The sequence below is a fragment of the Dermacentor andersoni genome, chromosome 7, assembly GCF_023375885.2.
Source record: "Dermacentor andersoni chromosome 7, qqDerAnde1_hic_scaffold, whole genome shotgun sequence".
NCBI lineage: Eukaryota > Metazoa > Arthropoda > Arachnida > Ixodida > Ixodidae > Dermacentor > Dermacentor andersoni.
The window spans coordinates 41,937,889-41,951,534 of NC_092820.1; the positions used below are offsets into that span (position 1 = coordinate 41,937,889).

General features: G+C 44.8%; 1 protein-coding gene across 1 annotated transcript in view; it reads right to left on the reverse strand.

The window, feature by feature from the left end:
- Positions 1-13,646, reverse strand: part of LOC126535301 (medium-chain acyl-CoA ligase ACSF2, mitochondrial-like) — a 181,613-nt gene that overhangs the window by 49,312 nt on the left and 118,655 nt on the right. Inside the window, exons 10-11 of the mRNA XM_050182193.3 lie at positions 10,775-10,923; positions 8,193-8,284 (exon numbers count right to left, since the gene is read on the reverse strand). Coding sequence (XP_050038150.1) covers positions 8,193-8,284; positions 10,775-10,923 — 241 coding nt within the window. The remainder of the gene's footprint in view (positions 1-8,192; positions 8,285-10,774; positions 10,924-13,646) is intronic.

Consider the following 13,646-nt stretch of genomic DNA (forward strand, 5'->3'; position numbering starts at 1 on the left):
CAGCCCATCCTCTTGTCTACAAAAACAGACGGTTCTCCTGAAAACTTATCTCACATTGATTTCTATTCTTTAGACACAACGCGGAGCACACTAGAAAATACTTTTGAGGCTCCTATTGAAGCAGAGGACCGTGATTCAAATCCCGGTGCCGCGCTATTCTCCACCGGAAAATACAAAAAAAAAACAACCGTGTGTTGAGAAAATTGCACAAACAGGCCTGGAGTGCGGCCTGATCCCGGTGACCAGAACCGGTAACGCACTCTCTCACCAGAGCAGGATTGGCCACCCTGGTGCAATACTTGGCCACAACCTCCTATATGAATACAACAATCGAACCCCGGCCCTCAGTCCCCAGCAGCCGCGAAGCAACTGACCACGGCGGCGGTCAGATCTGTGACGCTGCAGAGGGTGCTAAGAATACCTGGCTCCGGACAGGCCGCCATTGGAATCTGAACCTGGCAACGTTTAACGTTAGAACGCTATCTAGTGAGGCGAGTCTAGCAGTGTTATTGGAGGAATTAGAGGGTAGTAAATGGGATATAATAGGGCTCAGTGAGGTTAGGAGGACAAAAGAAGCATATACAGTGCTAAAAAGCGGGCATGTACTGTGTTACCGGGGCTTAGCGGAGAGACGAGAACTAGGAGTCGGATTCCTGATTAATAAGGAAATAGTTGGTAACATACAGGAATTCTATAGCATTAACGAGAGGGTGGCATGTCTTGTTGTGAAACTTAATAAGAGGTACAAAATGAAGGTTGTACAGGTCTACGCTCCTACATCTAGTCATGATGACCAGGAAGTCGAAAGCTTTTATGAAGACGTAGAATCGGCGATGGGTAAAGTCAAAACAAGATACACTATACTGATGGGCGACTTCAATGCCAGGGTAGGCAAGAAGCAGGCTGGAGACAAGTCAGTGGGGGAATATGGCATAGGCTCTAGGAATAGCAGAGGAGAATTATTAGTAGAGTTTGCAGAACAGAATAATATGCGTATAATGAATACCTTTTTCCGCAAGCGGGTTAGCCGTAAGTGGACGTGGAGGAGCCCGAATGGTGAGACTAGAAATGAAATCGACTTCATACTCTGCGCGAACCCTGGCATCATTCAAGATGTAGACGTGCTCGGCAAGGTACGCTGCAGTGACCACAGGATGGTAAGAACTCGAATTAGCCTAGACTTGAGGAGGGAACGAAAGAAACTGGTACACAAGAAGCCAATCAATGAGTTAGCGGTAAGAGGGAAACTAGAGGATTTCCGGATCAAACAACAGAACAGGTATTCGGCTTTAACTCAGGAAGAGGACCTTAGTGTTGAAGCAATGAACGACAATCTCATGGGCATCATTAAGGAGTGCGCAATAGAAGTCGGTGGTAACGCCGTTAGACAGGAAACCAGTAAGCTATCGCAGGAGACGAAAGATCTGATCAAGAAACGCCAATGTATGAAAGCCTCCAATCCTACAGCTAGAATAGAACTGGCAGAACTTTCTAAGTTAATCAACAAGCGTAAGACAGCGGACATCAGGAACTATAATATGGATAGAGTTGAACAGGCTCTCAGGAACGGAGGAAGCCTAAAAACAGTGAAGAAGAAACTAGGAATAGGCAAGAATCAGATGTGTGCGTTAAGAGACAAAGCCGGCAATATCGTTACTAATATGGACGAGATAGTTCAAGTGGCTGAGGAGTTCTATAGAGATTTATACAGTACCAGTGGCACCCACGACGATAGTGGAAGAGAGAATAGCCTAGAGGAATTCGAAATCCCACAGGTAACGCCAGAAGAAGTAAAGAAAGCCTTAGGAGCTATGCAAAGGGGGAAGGCAGCTGGGGAGGATCAGGTAACAGCAGATTTGTTGAAGGATGGTGGTCAGATTGTTCTAGAGAAACTGGCCACCCTGTATACGCAATGCCTCATAACCTCGAGCGTACCGGAATCTTGGAAGAACGCTAACATAATCCTAATCCATAAGAAAGGGGACGCCAAAGACTTGAAAAATTATAGACCGATCAGCTTACTGTCCGTTGCCTACAAAGTATTTACTAAGGTAATCGCAAATAGAATCAGGAACACCTTAGACTTCTGTCAACCAAAGGACCAGGCAGGATTCCGTAAAGGCTACTCAACAATAGACCATATTCGCACTATCAATCAAGTGATAGAGAAATGTGCAGAATATAACCAACCCTTATATATAGCTTTCATTGATTACGAGAAAGCGTTTGATTCAGTCGAAACCTCAGCAGTCATGGAGGCATTACGGAATCAGGGTGTAGACGAGCCATATGTAAAAACACTGGAAGATATCTATAGCGGCTCCACAGCCACCGTAGTCCTCCACAAAGAAAGCAACAAAATCCCTATAAAGAAAGGCGTCAGACAGGGAGGTACGATATCTCCAATGCTATTCACAGCATGTTTAGAGGAGGTATTCAGGGGCCTGGAGTGGGAAGAATTGGGGATAAAAGTTGATGGAGAATACCTTAGCAACTTGCGATTCGCTGATGATATTGCCTTGCTTAGTAACTCAGGAGACCAATTGCAATGCATGCTCACTGACCTGGAGAGGCAAAGCAGAAGGGTGGGTCTGAAAATTAATCTGCAGAAAACTAAAGTACTCTTTAACAGTCTCGGAAGAGAACAGCAGTTTACGATAGGTAGCGAAACACTGGAAGTGGTAAGGGAATACATCTACTTAGGGCAGGTAGTGACCACGGATCCGGATCATGAGACTGAAATAACCAGAAGAATAAGAATGGGTTGGGGTGCGTTTGGCAGGCATTCTCAAATCATGAACAGTAGGTTGCCACTATCCCTCAAAAGGAAAGTGTACAACAGCTGTGTGTTACCAGTACTCACATATGGGGCAGAAACCTGGAGGCTTACGAAAAGGGTTCTGCTGAAATTGAGAACGACGCAACGAGCTATGGAAAGAAGAATGATGGGTGTAACGTTAAGGGATAAGAAAAGAGCAGATTGGGTGAGGCAACAAACGCGGGTAAACGACATCTTAGTTGAAATCAAGAAAAAGAAATGGGCATGGGCCGGACATGTAATGAGGAGGGAAGATAACCGATGGTCACTAAGAGCTACGGACTGGATTCCAAGAGAAGGGAAGCGTAGCAGGGGGCGGCAGAAAGTTAGGTGGGCAGATGACATTAAGACGTTTGCAGGGACAACATGGCCACAATTAGTACATGACCGGGGTAGTTGGAGAAGTATGGGAGAGGCCTTTGCCCTGCAGTGGGCGTAACTAGGCTGATGATGATGATGATGATGATGATGATGATTGAAGCAGTTATAGTGATTAGGAACGGCTTCTTGTACTATTGAAGCATAATATAACAAAATTTCCTGCTGGTCTGTTAGGTCACGGTATAGAGTAAAATTACTGTGATGTTCTGTCTTGCCCATGTCTTACTTCTGCTCCTTTAATTTTACTTCAAGCATTGACACATTACTGCGGATTCAGTTAATAAAGGCAAGAAGTTTAAGGGTGTGTTACACGAACATTTGCTTCAGTACGCCGAAAGTTCTAGTGTTGCCTTAATGCTTTGTCTGATAACTTCAATATCTTTCCCTGCTCAGTACATAATCATAGCATATCACAAGTGTTTTAGATTCCTTTATTTGTTTGGTCATCGTTCAAATGTTCTATTCGCAAGCTTGTTTGCAGGGTTCGTGCAATTGAGTGGATTCTTCTGTTTTCTAAGTACTGGAAATGTGTCCCTCCTTCTAAAACCAAATGGTCTGCAGAATGTCGAAATAAAAAAAAAATATCATAAAACGAACAGTTCCGCAACACTTTCAGAAATTGAAACCAGCACTATATTGCGGCTCTAATTCCAGTGCTCTAAAGAGTACTACACGTGCACCTTCTACTGCAATCATTTTCAAATAAGAAATAGGCTTAACCTGCTAAATTTTAACTGAGCAGATTGCTTAGGAGGGTCAGCACGAAGAGCAGTAGGTAGCAAAGGCCCATAGCAAAATGAGTGTGAGGACAGAGATGTTTAAAAAAATAAAGAAAGTTCTCTTGAAAATATTGAGCTATTATATTGCCCTAATTTTTTCGGTTTTTATTTTTGTGCAAAGCTATAGGGTGAGTCTCCATTGAAAAGAGCTCGAATGAATTGTCAATGAAAAAAACAGCCAGTATTTTAACAGATCCCATACGTTTTATCTGTTACGAAAATACCGCATTGCTTATGCTTACCCTTACATAAGTGCATTGCTATATGCAACTTTCTTTTCTACGTATACTATTTTCTATTTTTACACAACTCTTTTCGTACCTCCGCCACTAATTTCTGCATGGTATTGTAGCAGTGACGTGCCTCTTGTGCATATGCTACCCTCGAATGTAAATACTGAAAGTGGACCTTACGAGGTTGAATAAATTTAGATAAAAATGACAAATGAACGAATACTGCTAGGTTGCTGCGAATAACTACAATGAATATTTCTTAATGTTGAAGAGTTATTCGACAAGTGACAGCAAAGAAGGGTGGTTAAAGATGATGGTCGGTTGTATTGGGCTGCTAAGCACGAGGTCGCGGGATCGAATCCCGATCATGGCGGCCGCATTTCGATGCGAGCGAAATGCGAAAACACCCGTGTACTTAGATTTAGGTGCACGTTAAAGAACCCCAGGTGGTCCAAATCTCCGGAGTCTCCTGCTACGGCATGCCACATAATCAAATCGTGATTTTGGCCCGTAAAACCCCATACTTACTTAATTATTAAGGCATAGTGGAGGGGAAGGTGATCGGGACTGGGCAGCTCGAGGCGCGTGCTTCGGTATGTTCATCATAAGCTGCTTGGCTCCGTGCTTGATATGCGCGCATCTTAGCGCAGTAATTCACTCGGGGACGCGCAGTCTCCCTATGGTCCAGGCATTGTGTTATTGCGATAGCAGGTAAATGGACACTCCGGACGCATTACCGCTGCCGTTGCCGTCGGAATCGCCGAGACGTTCCGTAAAAAGAGCAAGTTCGGTAATATCGCGGTCGCGCGCAGTATGATTTGGGTGCGAGGAAAAGCGTGCGAGGGTGAGCCGAGTATGGTGGCTCGATTCCGCACGCGCAAGAGAGGAAGGCGGAGAGGTAACGCGCCGCCTTGCATCGCTCGCAGAGCAGCAGAGCGAGGGGGGGGGGGGGAGGTTCTATTCTGGCAGCGCCTGATCACGACCGTGCGGGCCCCATCTTGAAAGTGATCTGCTATGGGTACAGAGTCTTGATGCGCCAAGGGCTGTTAGTGTAGTGTGCCCTGTGATTTCGCAGCTTAGTTAGTTTACGTTGGAGAGGGAGGCAGCAAGAAGGTGATTCGCTCGCTTCTGCTGCCACTATTACTTACGCCAGTGAAATGCGTTTATATTTGCCACGGCGCATGTGACAGCGTGGTTGGTAATTTAGTTAATAAGCGAATGTTAACAAGTTTATACTGCCGGTAAAACTACTATCCTTACTTCGCATAGCTGTTTATAATTTGCTGTCGGTATCGATGCTTCGGCTTTCGGCCGAAACTGCGGCTTTTTATATATTTCATATTTTTTTTGCTGTAGGGGAGACCACTGTTTGCCGATTATAATCAATGCTTTCTATAGAGAAATACCTGAAAGGAGAAATATACCTTCATTGTGCATGTCGTGATGGACTAATTATGATTATCTGCATAAAACAAGACAGGATCGAGAGACCTATCCATAGAGACCAGTGCACATTGCTTGACAAAGCGGACCATATGATGGCCCAAACGATGGCTTATGGTTCGAGATGGGTGTTGGCATTTCGCAACGCACCAAGGAGCCAAAAGCCTTCAACTCCTGTTCGCAGGAGATGAGCTAAACTACTCAAAATGTTAGTCCAATGAGAACGTATCTCAATTAAGGCATGTCCGCATTGGGAAGGTGTCTCTCGCACAATCACGTGGGATCCCGTTGGCCAAAAGTGGGCCGCGTTCACAGTGGAACTCTCGTCGCGCTTGACGAGATGCTCATTACCACCAGCCAAGTCTCACGCGATGCGTTGTGCAAGCCCTGAAGCTCGTCAGGTTACGTCTCGCATGCTTGCTCCAGATTTGTGCTTAGTGTTCGGTATGTGTTTATCCAAAAAAGATAAACTACAGTGCACGCACAAAAAAATGCAGATATGTCGTGAACAAATTACACCAGTGTATCGTTTCGCTCCATGCAAATTTAAAATCGTAATGACCCGTGTTGTACTACAAGATGGTATGCTAGCCAGCTGTACGAAATTTTCGACATGAATCAATACCAATTGCTCAGTTTAGCTTCCTTGGTAACTGATTTTCCGGCGACGAAAAGCGCTTTCGAACCGATCGGCGCGATGGATTTTTGTCATGCTACGTAAATGTCGCGATTGTCAATTTTGTCGTTGACCGGAAATCTTCCAGTCTGAACGAAGAGTTGTAGTCGGAGCGTTATCAAAGTGTACATCTCTTAGGGTTGCATGTCAGTGGAGTAGCCTAGTGCCATCACTTACTCGGGGCTGCACAGTCTTAAGCGGAGTGTGTGATACTCTAATATAATATAACGAACTGTTTGTTATAATATTACCATAAACATAATGCAAATATATCTTTACAATGTAGGGTTATCGGCTGACTATAGTTATCCTGGTAAAATGATACGAGAGAACTATATTTAAAAACGTTTATGCACGCCTTTATTGAACAGTGCATCTCACTTGTGACGGCGGAAAAACAAGATTTCAAGAAACTATAAAACGTGCACAAGATCGGTACCCTGAGCTACTTGCTTATTTCGACATTGCTTCAATATTGTCATATCGTGTAGCCCAATGCGAAGTGAAACGTCCCTCGACAACGTTACCGTAGTGCTTCGGAAAAGAAGGATAACTTGTTCCGAGACGAGGGTTTTACGCGCGAAAACCGTGATATGATTATGGGGCACGCCGTAGTGGGGAGCGGTGATTACATTGGACCATCTGGTGTTCTTTAACGTGGAACCAATGCACGGTCCACAGGCGCTTTTGCATTTCGTCCTCATCGAAATGCGGCTGCCACAACCGGGATTTGATTCCGCGACGACATGCTTAGCAGAGCAACGCCAAAGGCACTAAGTCACAATGGCGGGCCCGATAGAATATCAATGTGCGGTTTAAATATTGCTATGCTATAGGATTATCGGATCAATAATGTTTCATTGAGATAGGCTCGAGCAGTATTGCGCCTATTAGTCTTGAAAGCTCAAACGCCCAGTGAAGATTTATTTGATATTTTTAATGCGTTTCAGTCATATTACTTTTATGATATTTCCCTCGTGGGGACGTTAACTCACGGTGTCCTAACAGAACGCCTTTTCTCGTTCACGCACTGTGTATACATGGGCACACGACGGGGTAAATAATAAACGCTGTAAAAATCTAGCGAATTGTCAAGAGAGAGAAATAGGCGATTTACTCTGTTAAATGGGGTAGTCTTTAAAAAAATGTGCTGTTTCGCGCAGGCCCCTTTGATGTTGTAAGAAATCAGTGCATCATGGGACATTGCTTAATTGGCTGTCGTTCAGAACAATATCAAAATGTTAAAACGCTCAAATACATTGTGTGATTATTGCCATGTTGTGGGTCGTTCGAATCTAGCTACACAACGCTGCTGGCTATTGGTACCTCGTAAAACACTAGAGAACATGAGCGCGTAGACATGACAGTCGAGGCCATTATGTGCGCTTTTCTACAGCATGATTGTATGCTTGCCACTTTAAGACGCAATAAATGGCGTGGGCTCCATAGTAGTAACGAATAATTAGGATCAGTGGACAATGACTCAAGAAGCAATACAAGTTAAGTTGTAGGCCTGCCTTAACGCGAGAAAAATGCTTCCTGCCATGATGTCAGTAGTTGCCTTGTCCTGACAGCACACTAGCTTCACTACAGAAATTGATGTCGCCCCTAAATATTAGGTTTTGACGTCACAAGACGACGCTAAACTCTGCTGGAAAATTTACCGTCCTGAAGAACGCTCTATGAGCCAAAATACACATAAACAGTTAATTCTTTAATAATGTGAAATATTTTCTGTAGCTTCATACTGGAGTACCTAAAATGAAAATGCTGACTCACGAAGAATTCTAGTATATGTGTGTGCAAAAATGAGCGCTGGCAGTTCACCTATATCGGGCGAAAATAGAACAAAAGCTGCTGACCTCTTTTGAGGGAAGAAACGTCGTACTGCTTCAGCAGCGGACTTTTGATCATGTCCACGTACATCGTCGGGGATCCACAGACATCTGTGCACCTGCGGAAAAAGCCCATGACCGCAGTAAAGTGGGATAGATTTGTGTTTAGCGGGTGTGGACAGGATGTGCATGCGAACGATTATTGCTGGCAGATATCGGAACTTACGTTGTGCAATATTCATGACAGCAGGCTTCTAACTCTAGCTTTCACATTTTCACATTGCTGTGAACACGCGCCAAACAAACAAGACTTAACACGTTGGACACAGGTTCCAGGTAAAAATAAAAAAAAAATTTTCAAGTCATTTTGGAATGAACTGGAATATTAGACTGAACAAGTACTGGCTGCACTTGTGATAGCGTGACCTTGAACTGCACGAATTTTGCCCAGGTCTACGGTGCACTCTGTTCCTCTCCGCGCTCACTATCCGGAGCCTATCATTCGGACATGCCTAATTATCATATAGTGGTTTTGGCACGTAAACCCTCATGACCTAATTTTTAATTTGTAAGCCACTGCGCATGCCATCACCTGGGTTTCTGGTCGCGGCGGTTGCACGTCGCTTTTGCAATACTGCCGCAGTTGTAGCATAGCTCACAGAGGCACATCATAATTGCGTGGAGGCTCAGAGCCTGGAATTGAAAGATAACTTTGATAGTGCAAAGAACTAAAACCTGTACTACGAAATATGCTATGCAAATATGTTGTTGACACTGTGATTCCAATGTTCATTCTTTAATTCTGGAAATTATTGTTATAGTTTAGAGTATCACCATGAAAGCAGCAAAATAATGCAGATTTCTTGCAACAACTGCTTACGAAGTAGAACTGGCGCAATTCACTTTAAAGGCTTTACATATAAAATAAATGAAAAATTCGTTTACATGCTCGCTAGAGAAAGGCTGAAGAAAAAAACCACCGAGTTGCGTCTTCGGGGCACACAAACTCAACTGCGTTGATGGCCGTGTGCGAGGTGTGCAAGTTCTGAGCTTGAATTGCAGTAGTGGTGCTTTTATTAGCGTTAAGCTTTTACTGCGATAGCAATTATATGGACACTCCAAACGCATTTTGGCACCGTCGTCGGCGCCGCCGTGATGTTCTGTATAAAGTCCAAGGGCGATAACACCATCGCCGCGCACGGTATGCTTTATGTGCGACTGAAAGCTTGTGAGGGGAGCCGACATTCGCGGCTGAATCTCGCGCGCGTAGGGGATGAAAGCGGGGAAGAAGCGCACCGTCTTCCGCCGCGCACGAGGCACGGCGGGGAGGGGAGGGAGGGGGGGAGGCGCTGTTGCACTCTGGCAGTAGCTGCGTACTGCGTGGTCGCGCGGGCCGTATCTTGAAAGCGATCTCCGCTGGAGGCAGAGTCTACGTTTGCCGACGGCTCATACTTTTGTTTGTGCTGTGTTCTCGCCGCTGGGTCTGCGTTGAAGCGCTAGACAGCGCGAATGTCACTTCGCTCGCTGCTGCTTCCGAGCGTCGTTACGCCAGCGTTTTGACACCGAGCGTCCGCGGTCCTCGAATGCGATGTGGTCATGTTTGCCTGTGCGCGCTGACACCATGCTTGTTAATTTAGTTAATAAGCGAATTTTTACAGCTTTAAACAGACCATAAAGCTTATATTGTTACTTTGCCTAGCTATCTATTATTTGCTATCGCAATCGATGTCTCGCGTTTCGGGTGAAACTGCGACTTCTTTATGTGATAACGTGCTAAGGATGCTGACGTAGAAGAGGCACACAGAAAGCATATAGCACTGCGCATGGTTTGTCTCTTTCTGTATGCCTTTCTTGTGCGTACTACCTCAACGATGTCCTATTTTAAAGATTCATAATTTATTAGCCATCGTTTCCGCATCAGTAATTACAACGATTATATTTTTTGAGGAACATAATATATGAGTAATACTTAAGTGGTAATGCCATAAAAAGACTGTTTAACTCCCGAAGATTTATCTTCATTTCTGAGCCAATTGACTGTATTGACAGGCGCTTCCACTGAAAGCTGTACACTAGTTGATATAGACAAACGCAACGCAGCGACTTCCTTTGAGCCAGTGCTTGAGAATCAGATATTTTGCCGTTACATTTATGTGTATCAATCCTGCGGCTTTACGTGCCAAAATCACGAAGCGATTATGAGAAACGGCGTAGTGCAAAATTCCGGAATATTTTGGACCACCTGGGGTTCTGTACCCTTTATGTAAATCTATGTACGTAAGTAAAACAGATTTCTTTTTTGCATTCAGTTTTTACGGAAATGTGGCAGCAGCGGTTGGAATCGAACCCGCGACGTCCAGATCGGCAGCGTAACACCATAGCTACTAAGCAACCGCGTCTGGATATTTTTCCGTTTTAAATTACGTACACCTAACGTGAGGGAAGCATATGTGCTCCTGCTTTCTCCATTATGTGCGAAACTAACATGACTAGCATGCATCTCCTAGACCAGCCTTGTTTGCTATATATTTTAAAAAAATAGAAAAGCGCAGTTTGCGATGTGTTCACCGGCATGTGGGACAGAGTTCCATAGATTATGGCTGACGTACCTGTATTCTTGGATGGCCTTGAAGATGGAAGTGAGGTCGTAGCTTTTTGAGGGTACTACTGCTTTGATGCCAGGTATCAACGTCCGACCCAGAACCACGCTCAATCCGTACACATGGAAGAATGGGAGAGGATGGCATATCACGAAGTCCTGAGAGAGAGCAAGCGTCGCACTTAGGTCGGTTCCTTCGCTGTCGTTTAAGCATCGTTTACACAATTGCTGTTTCACATATTCGTGCATCAGCAGGGCAAGAATGGTGCGAAATGCATATCACTGTGTAGCGTAAAGTTGCCTGGGGACGCTGCACAGTGGATTTTACCCTACAGTGAGCTATTCAGGAAGACACCTCCGCACATGTTGACGTGGCTGTGACTCATGATGGCTGGGCGTATGAATGCAACCTGGTTATTGACAGCAAAACGTTGTTGCAAGTTAGCACCACGTGTGTGCCCTGGTGCGTCTTCTTTTGTTCTGTCTTTTATCGCGCTGTGGGTATACCTATTCAAGATGGGTTAACGACAAGCCCGCATCGCAACCCTCGTACACTTCCACATTACCTTTTCTATGGCCAGTTCCGGTTTCGGTTCTCTGGAATTTACTGTGTTGTGAAATCATGACGCATAAAGTGGTCCAGTGGAGAGCTGGGCATAGTGACATTCTCGATTTCTCCGGCGTTTTCGGTGGTCTGCTACACTGCTACATCGAATCAGGCAAGTAGCAGTAGCATAAGAGGCAACCGAGCGAGCGGGAGCCTGCACCTAAATTTTGTGATGTCCTGCTCCTTCACGACCCTCTGCTGTATCACGACTGCACGACAGTGACCTCCTGGGAAAGGAAGCCCAAAATTGCAGCACAAATGATATTATATGAAATTAGGCCGGCGCTCCAAACCATGCCAGCATTTGTTGGGGTTTTGAGGTGTCAGGCCTACATGTAACGCAAAAATGAAGAGTCGCAAATGTCGTGTCACTACTCACCGAATGCTAAATGCGTCTGGCAATGTGAAGTGCGTCTGACAATAGTTACCTCAATATCTGTAGACAGCTGCGTGACGCAAATTTTTTGCACATCTGTAACTCACTCATTCGGTCGAAATAGCTGTGAACTATAATGCCGCACTTAGCTTTATTTTATGATTTGTTGGTGCTCGCAGTAGTTTTTAGACTTCGTTTTCTGTAGAGCAGGACCAACTAAAATGAGTTGCAGCTACGTTTCTCACCTAGATGCGGTATGCACACTGTTCCTTTCTTTTTCAATGTCGCATTTGAAAGCAAACTAAGGTTTGGAAGTAGGATTGATGAAAATGAACAAAAATTCTGAAAGTTTCTTCTGATCGTATCAAAAGTACTGAAATTTATTGAGCCGTCCTACTTCACTTTAGAAGCAAGCCTGGCACTCAGGCTTGCAAAGCATGCCCTCATTACTGCGGCGAGTTGACCCTCTTTACCATATCACCTGCTTCTAAAAACTTTCAAACTGCAAAATTTGAAGAGCAGTCAATAGCAGACTTGTCAGAAGAAGTGCAATTAATGTTAAAGCAGTGAAAAGGCAAGTGGTGAATAGTTACCATTCTTGTTTTAAAGAAACGAGACTCACCTCTAAAGCAATACACTCTGGTTATGAAGACCTTTTTTTTCAGATGCCGCCAAATTATCTTATAGGGCCCTGCACTGTCTGGGGGGAAACAAGGCTCCCCATCTGCGGCTATGAGCAGGAAAACATTGAGATCTGTGATGACACATCCCTAGAAAAGGCACTAGTGATGTGCCTATGCCTTCATTGTATAAAATATATGCCATATCCGACAGTATATGGCCAAGTGCGCGGCTTTGTGCAATTAATTATATAGCCAGAAACGAACTAACATAGGCGCAAACAAAATGAAAGAATTTTTTCACTTCGTTACGCATTTAAATCAGGCTCATATAGAGACTTAGGCTTTCTCAGCGATCTCAAAACCCTTTAACTTCGTAAGGTTTGTTTTTAAACATCAGCGTTTCGTTGTATCCCGTTTTCTGGGAATAAATACCATAAATAAAGGTTTTACCCCAGGAAGAAATTTGTCTCTTTATTTCATTGCTTAGAATATTTGCCTTTCTCAGAAAAAGATGCTAGTGAAAAATAATTTGTTCAGGTATTTCCGGCCAACAATCGGAAGAAGAGCGCACTAGTAGGAGGATTTTAATGGGTGCTAATGCTGCACGGCTCGCTATCTTCGAACGCGCGACAGCGCAGAGCACGGTTTAAAAGGCAGTCGTCGTTTTGTGAAAGGAGATTCCGAGGGGCGTTTTACATTTCTTGGCGTCGTTGAAATGTTTCAGGCCTTAGCAAAGCTCCTTCTTGGTGGACTAGTTTTAGTGTCACCTGCGGGAGCGTCTTGCGCAATCTCTCTGCAGCATGTTAAACTTCTACTTCGCCGACCTGCTGGCACTGCTGTGGCGTCTTGGTCCGTTACAGTCCGCACCGGCGAAGCGGAAGTTAAAGAAGAGGACTGCGAAGAGCGTGGGGAGCAAAGCTCGCTTCGGAGAAGGGACCTAAACCGAGGGAAACCGCTGCTTCTTCGTTGCATCCCACGCACGCAGTGGAGGGGCGATGGGGCGTGCTCCGCACCCTATCCCCCTTCCACCTCAGACCCTGTTCCTCAGGTGCCGGCTCTAAGCGTGGAGGATCATCACGCCAATAACAAACGCGTGTATAGGGGTCCTTATCACGCTTGCTAAGCGTGAAGTGGGGTTGCTGATGACTCCTAGTAGGCATGATCGGTAAGCCTGAAGAAATGTCATGCTTAGATTAAGCATGTAAAAAAACTGTAAACGCACACTTAAATAAGCGTGGATTTTTTTAGAGTGTAGCTAAATTAACACGCATGGTGT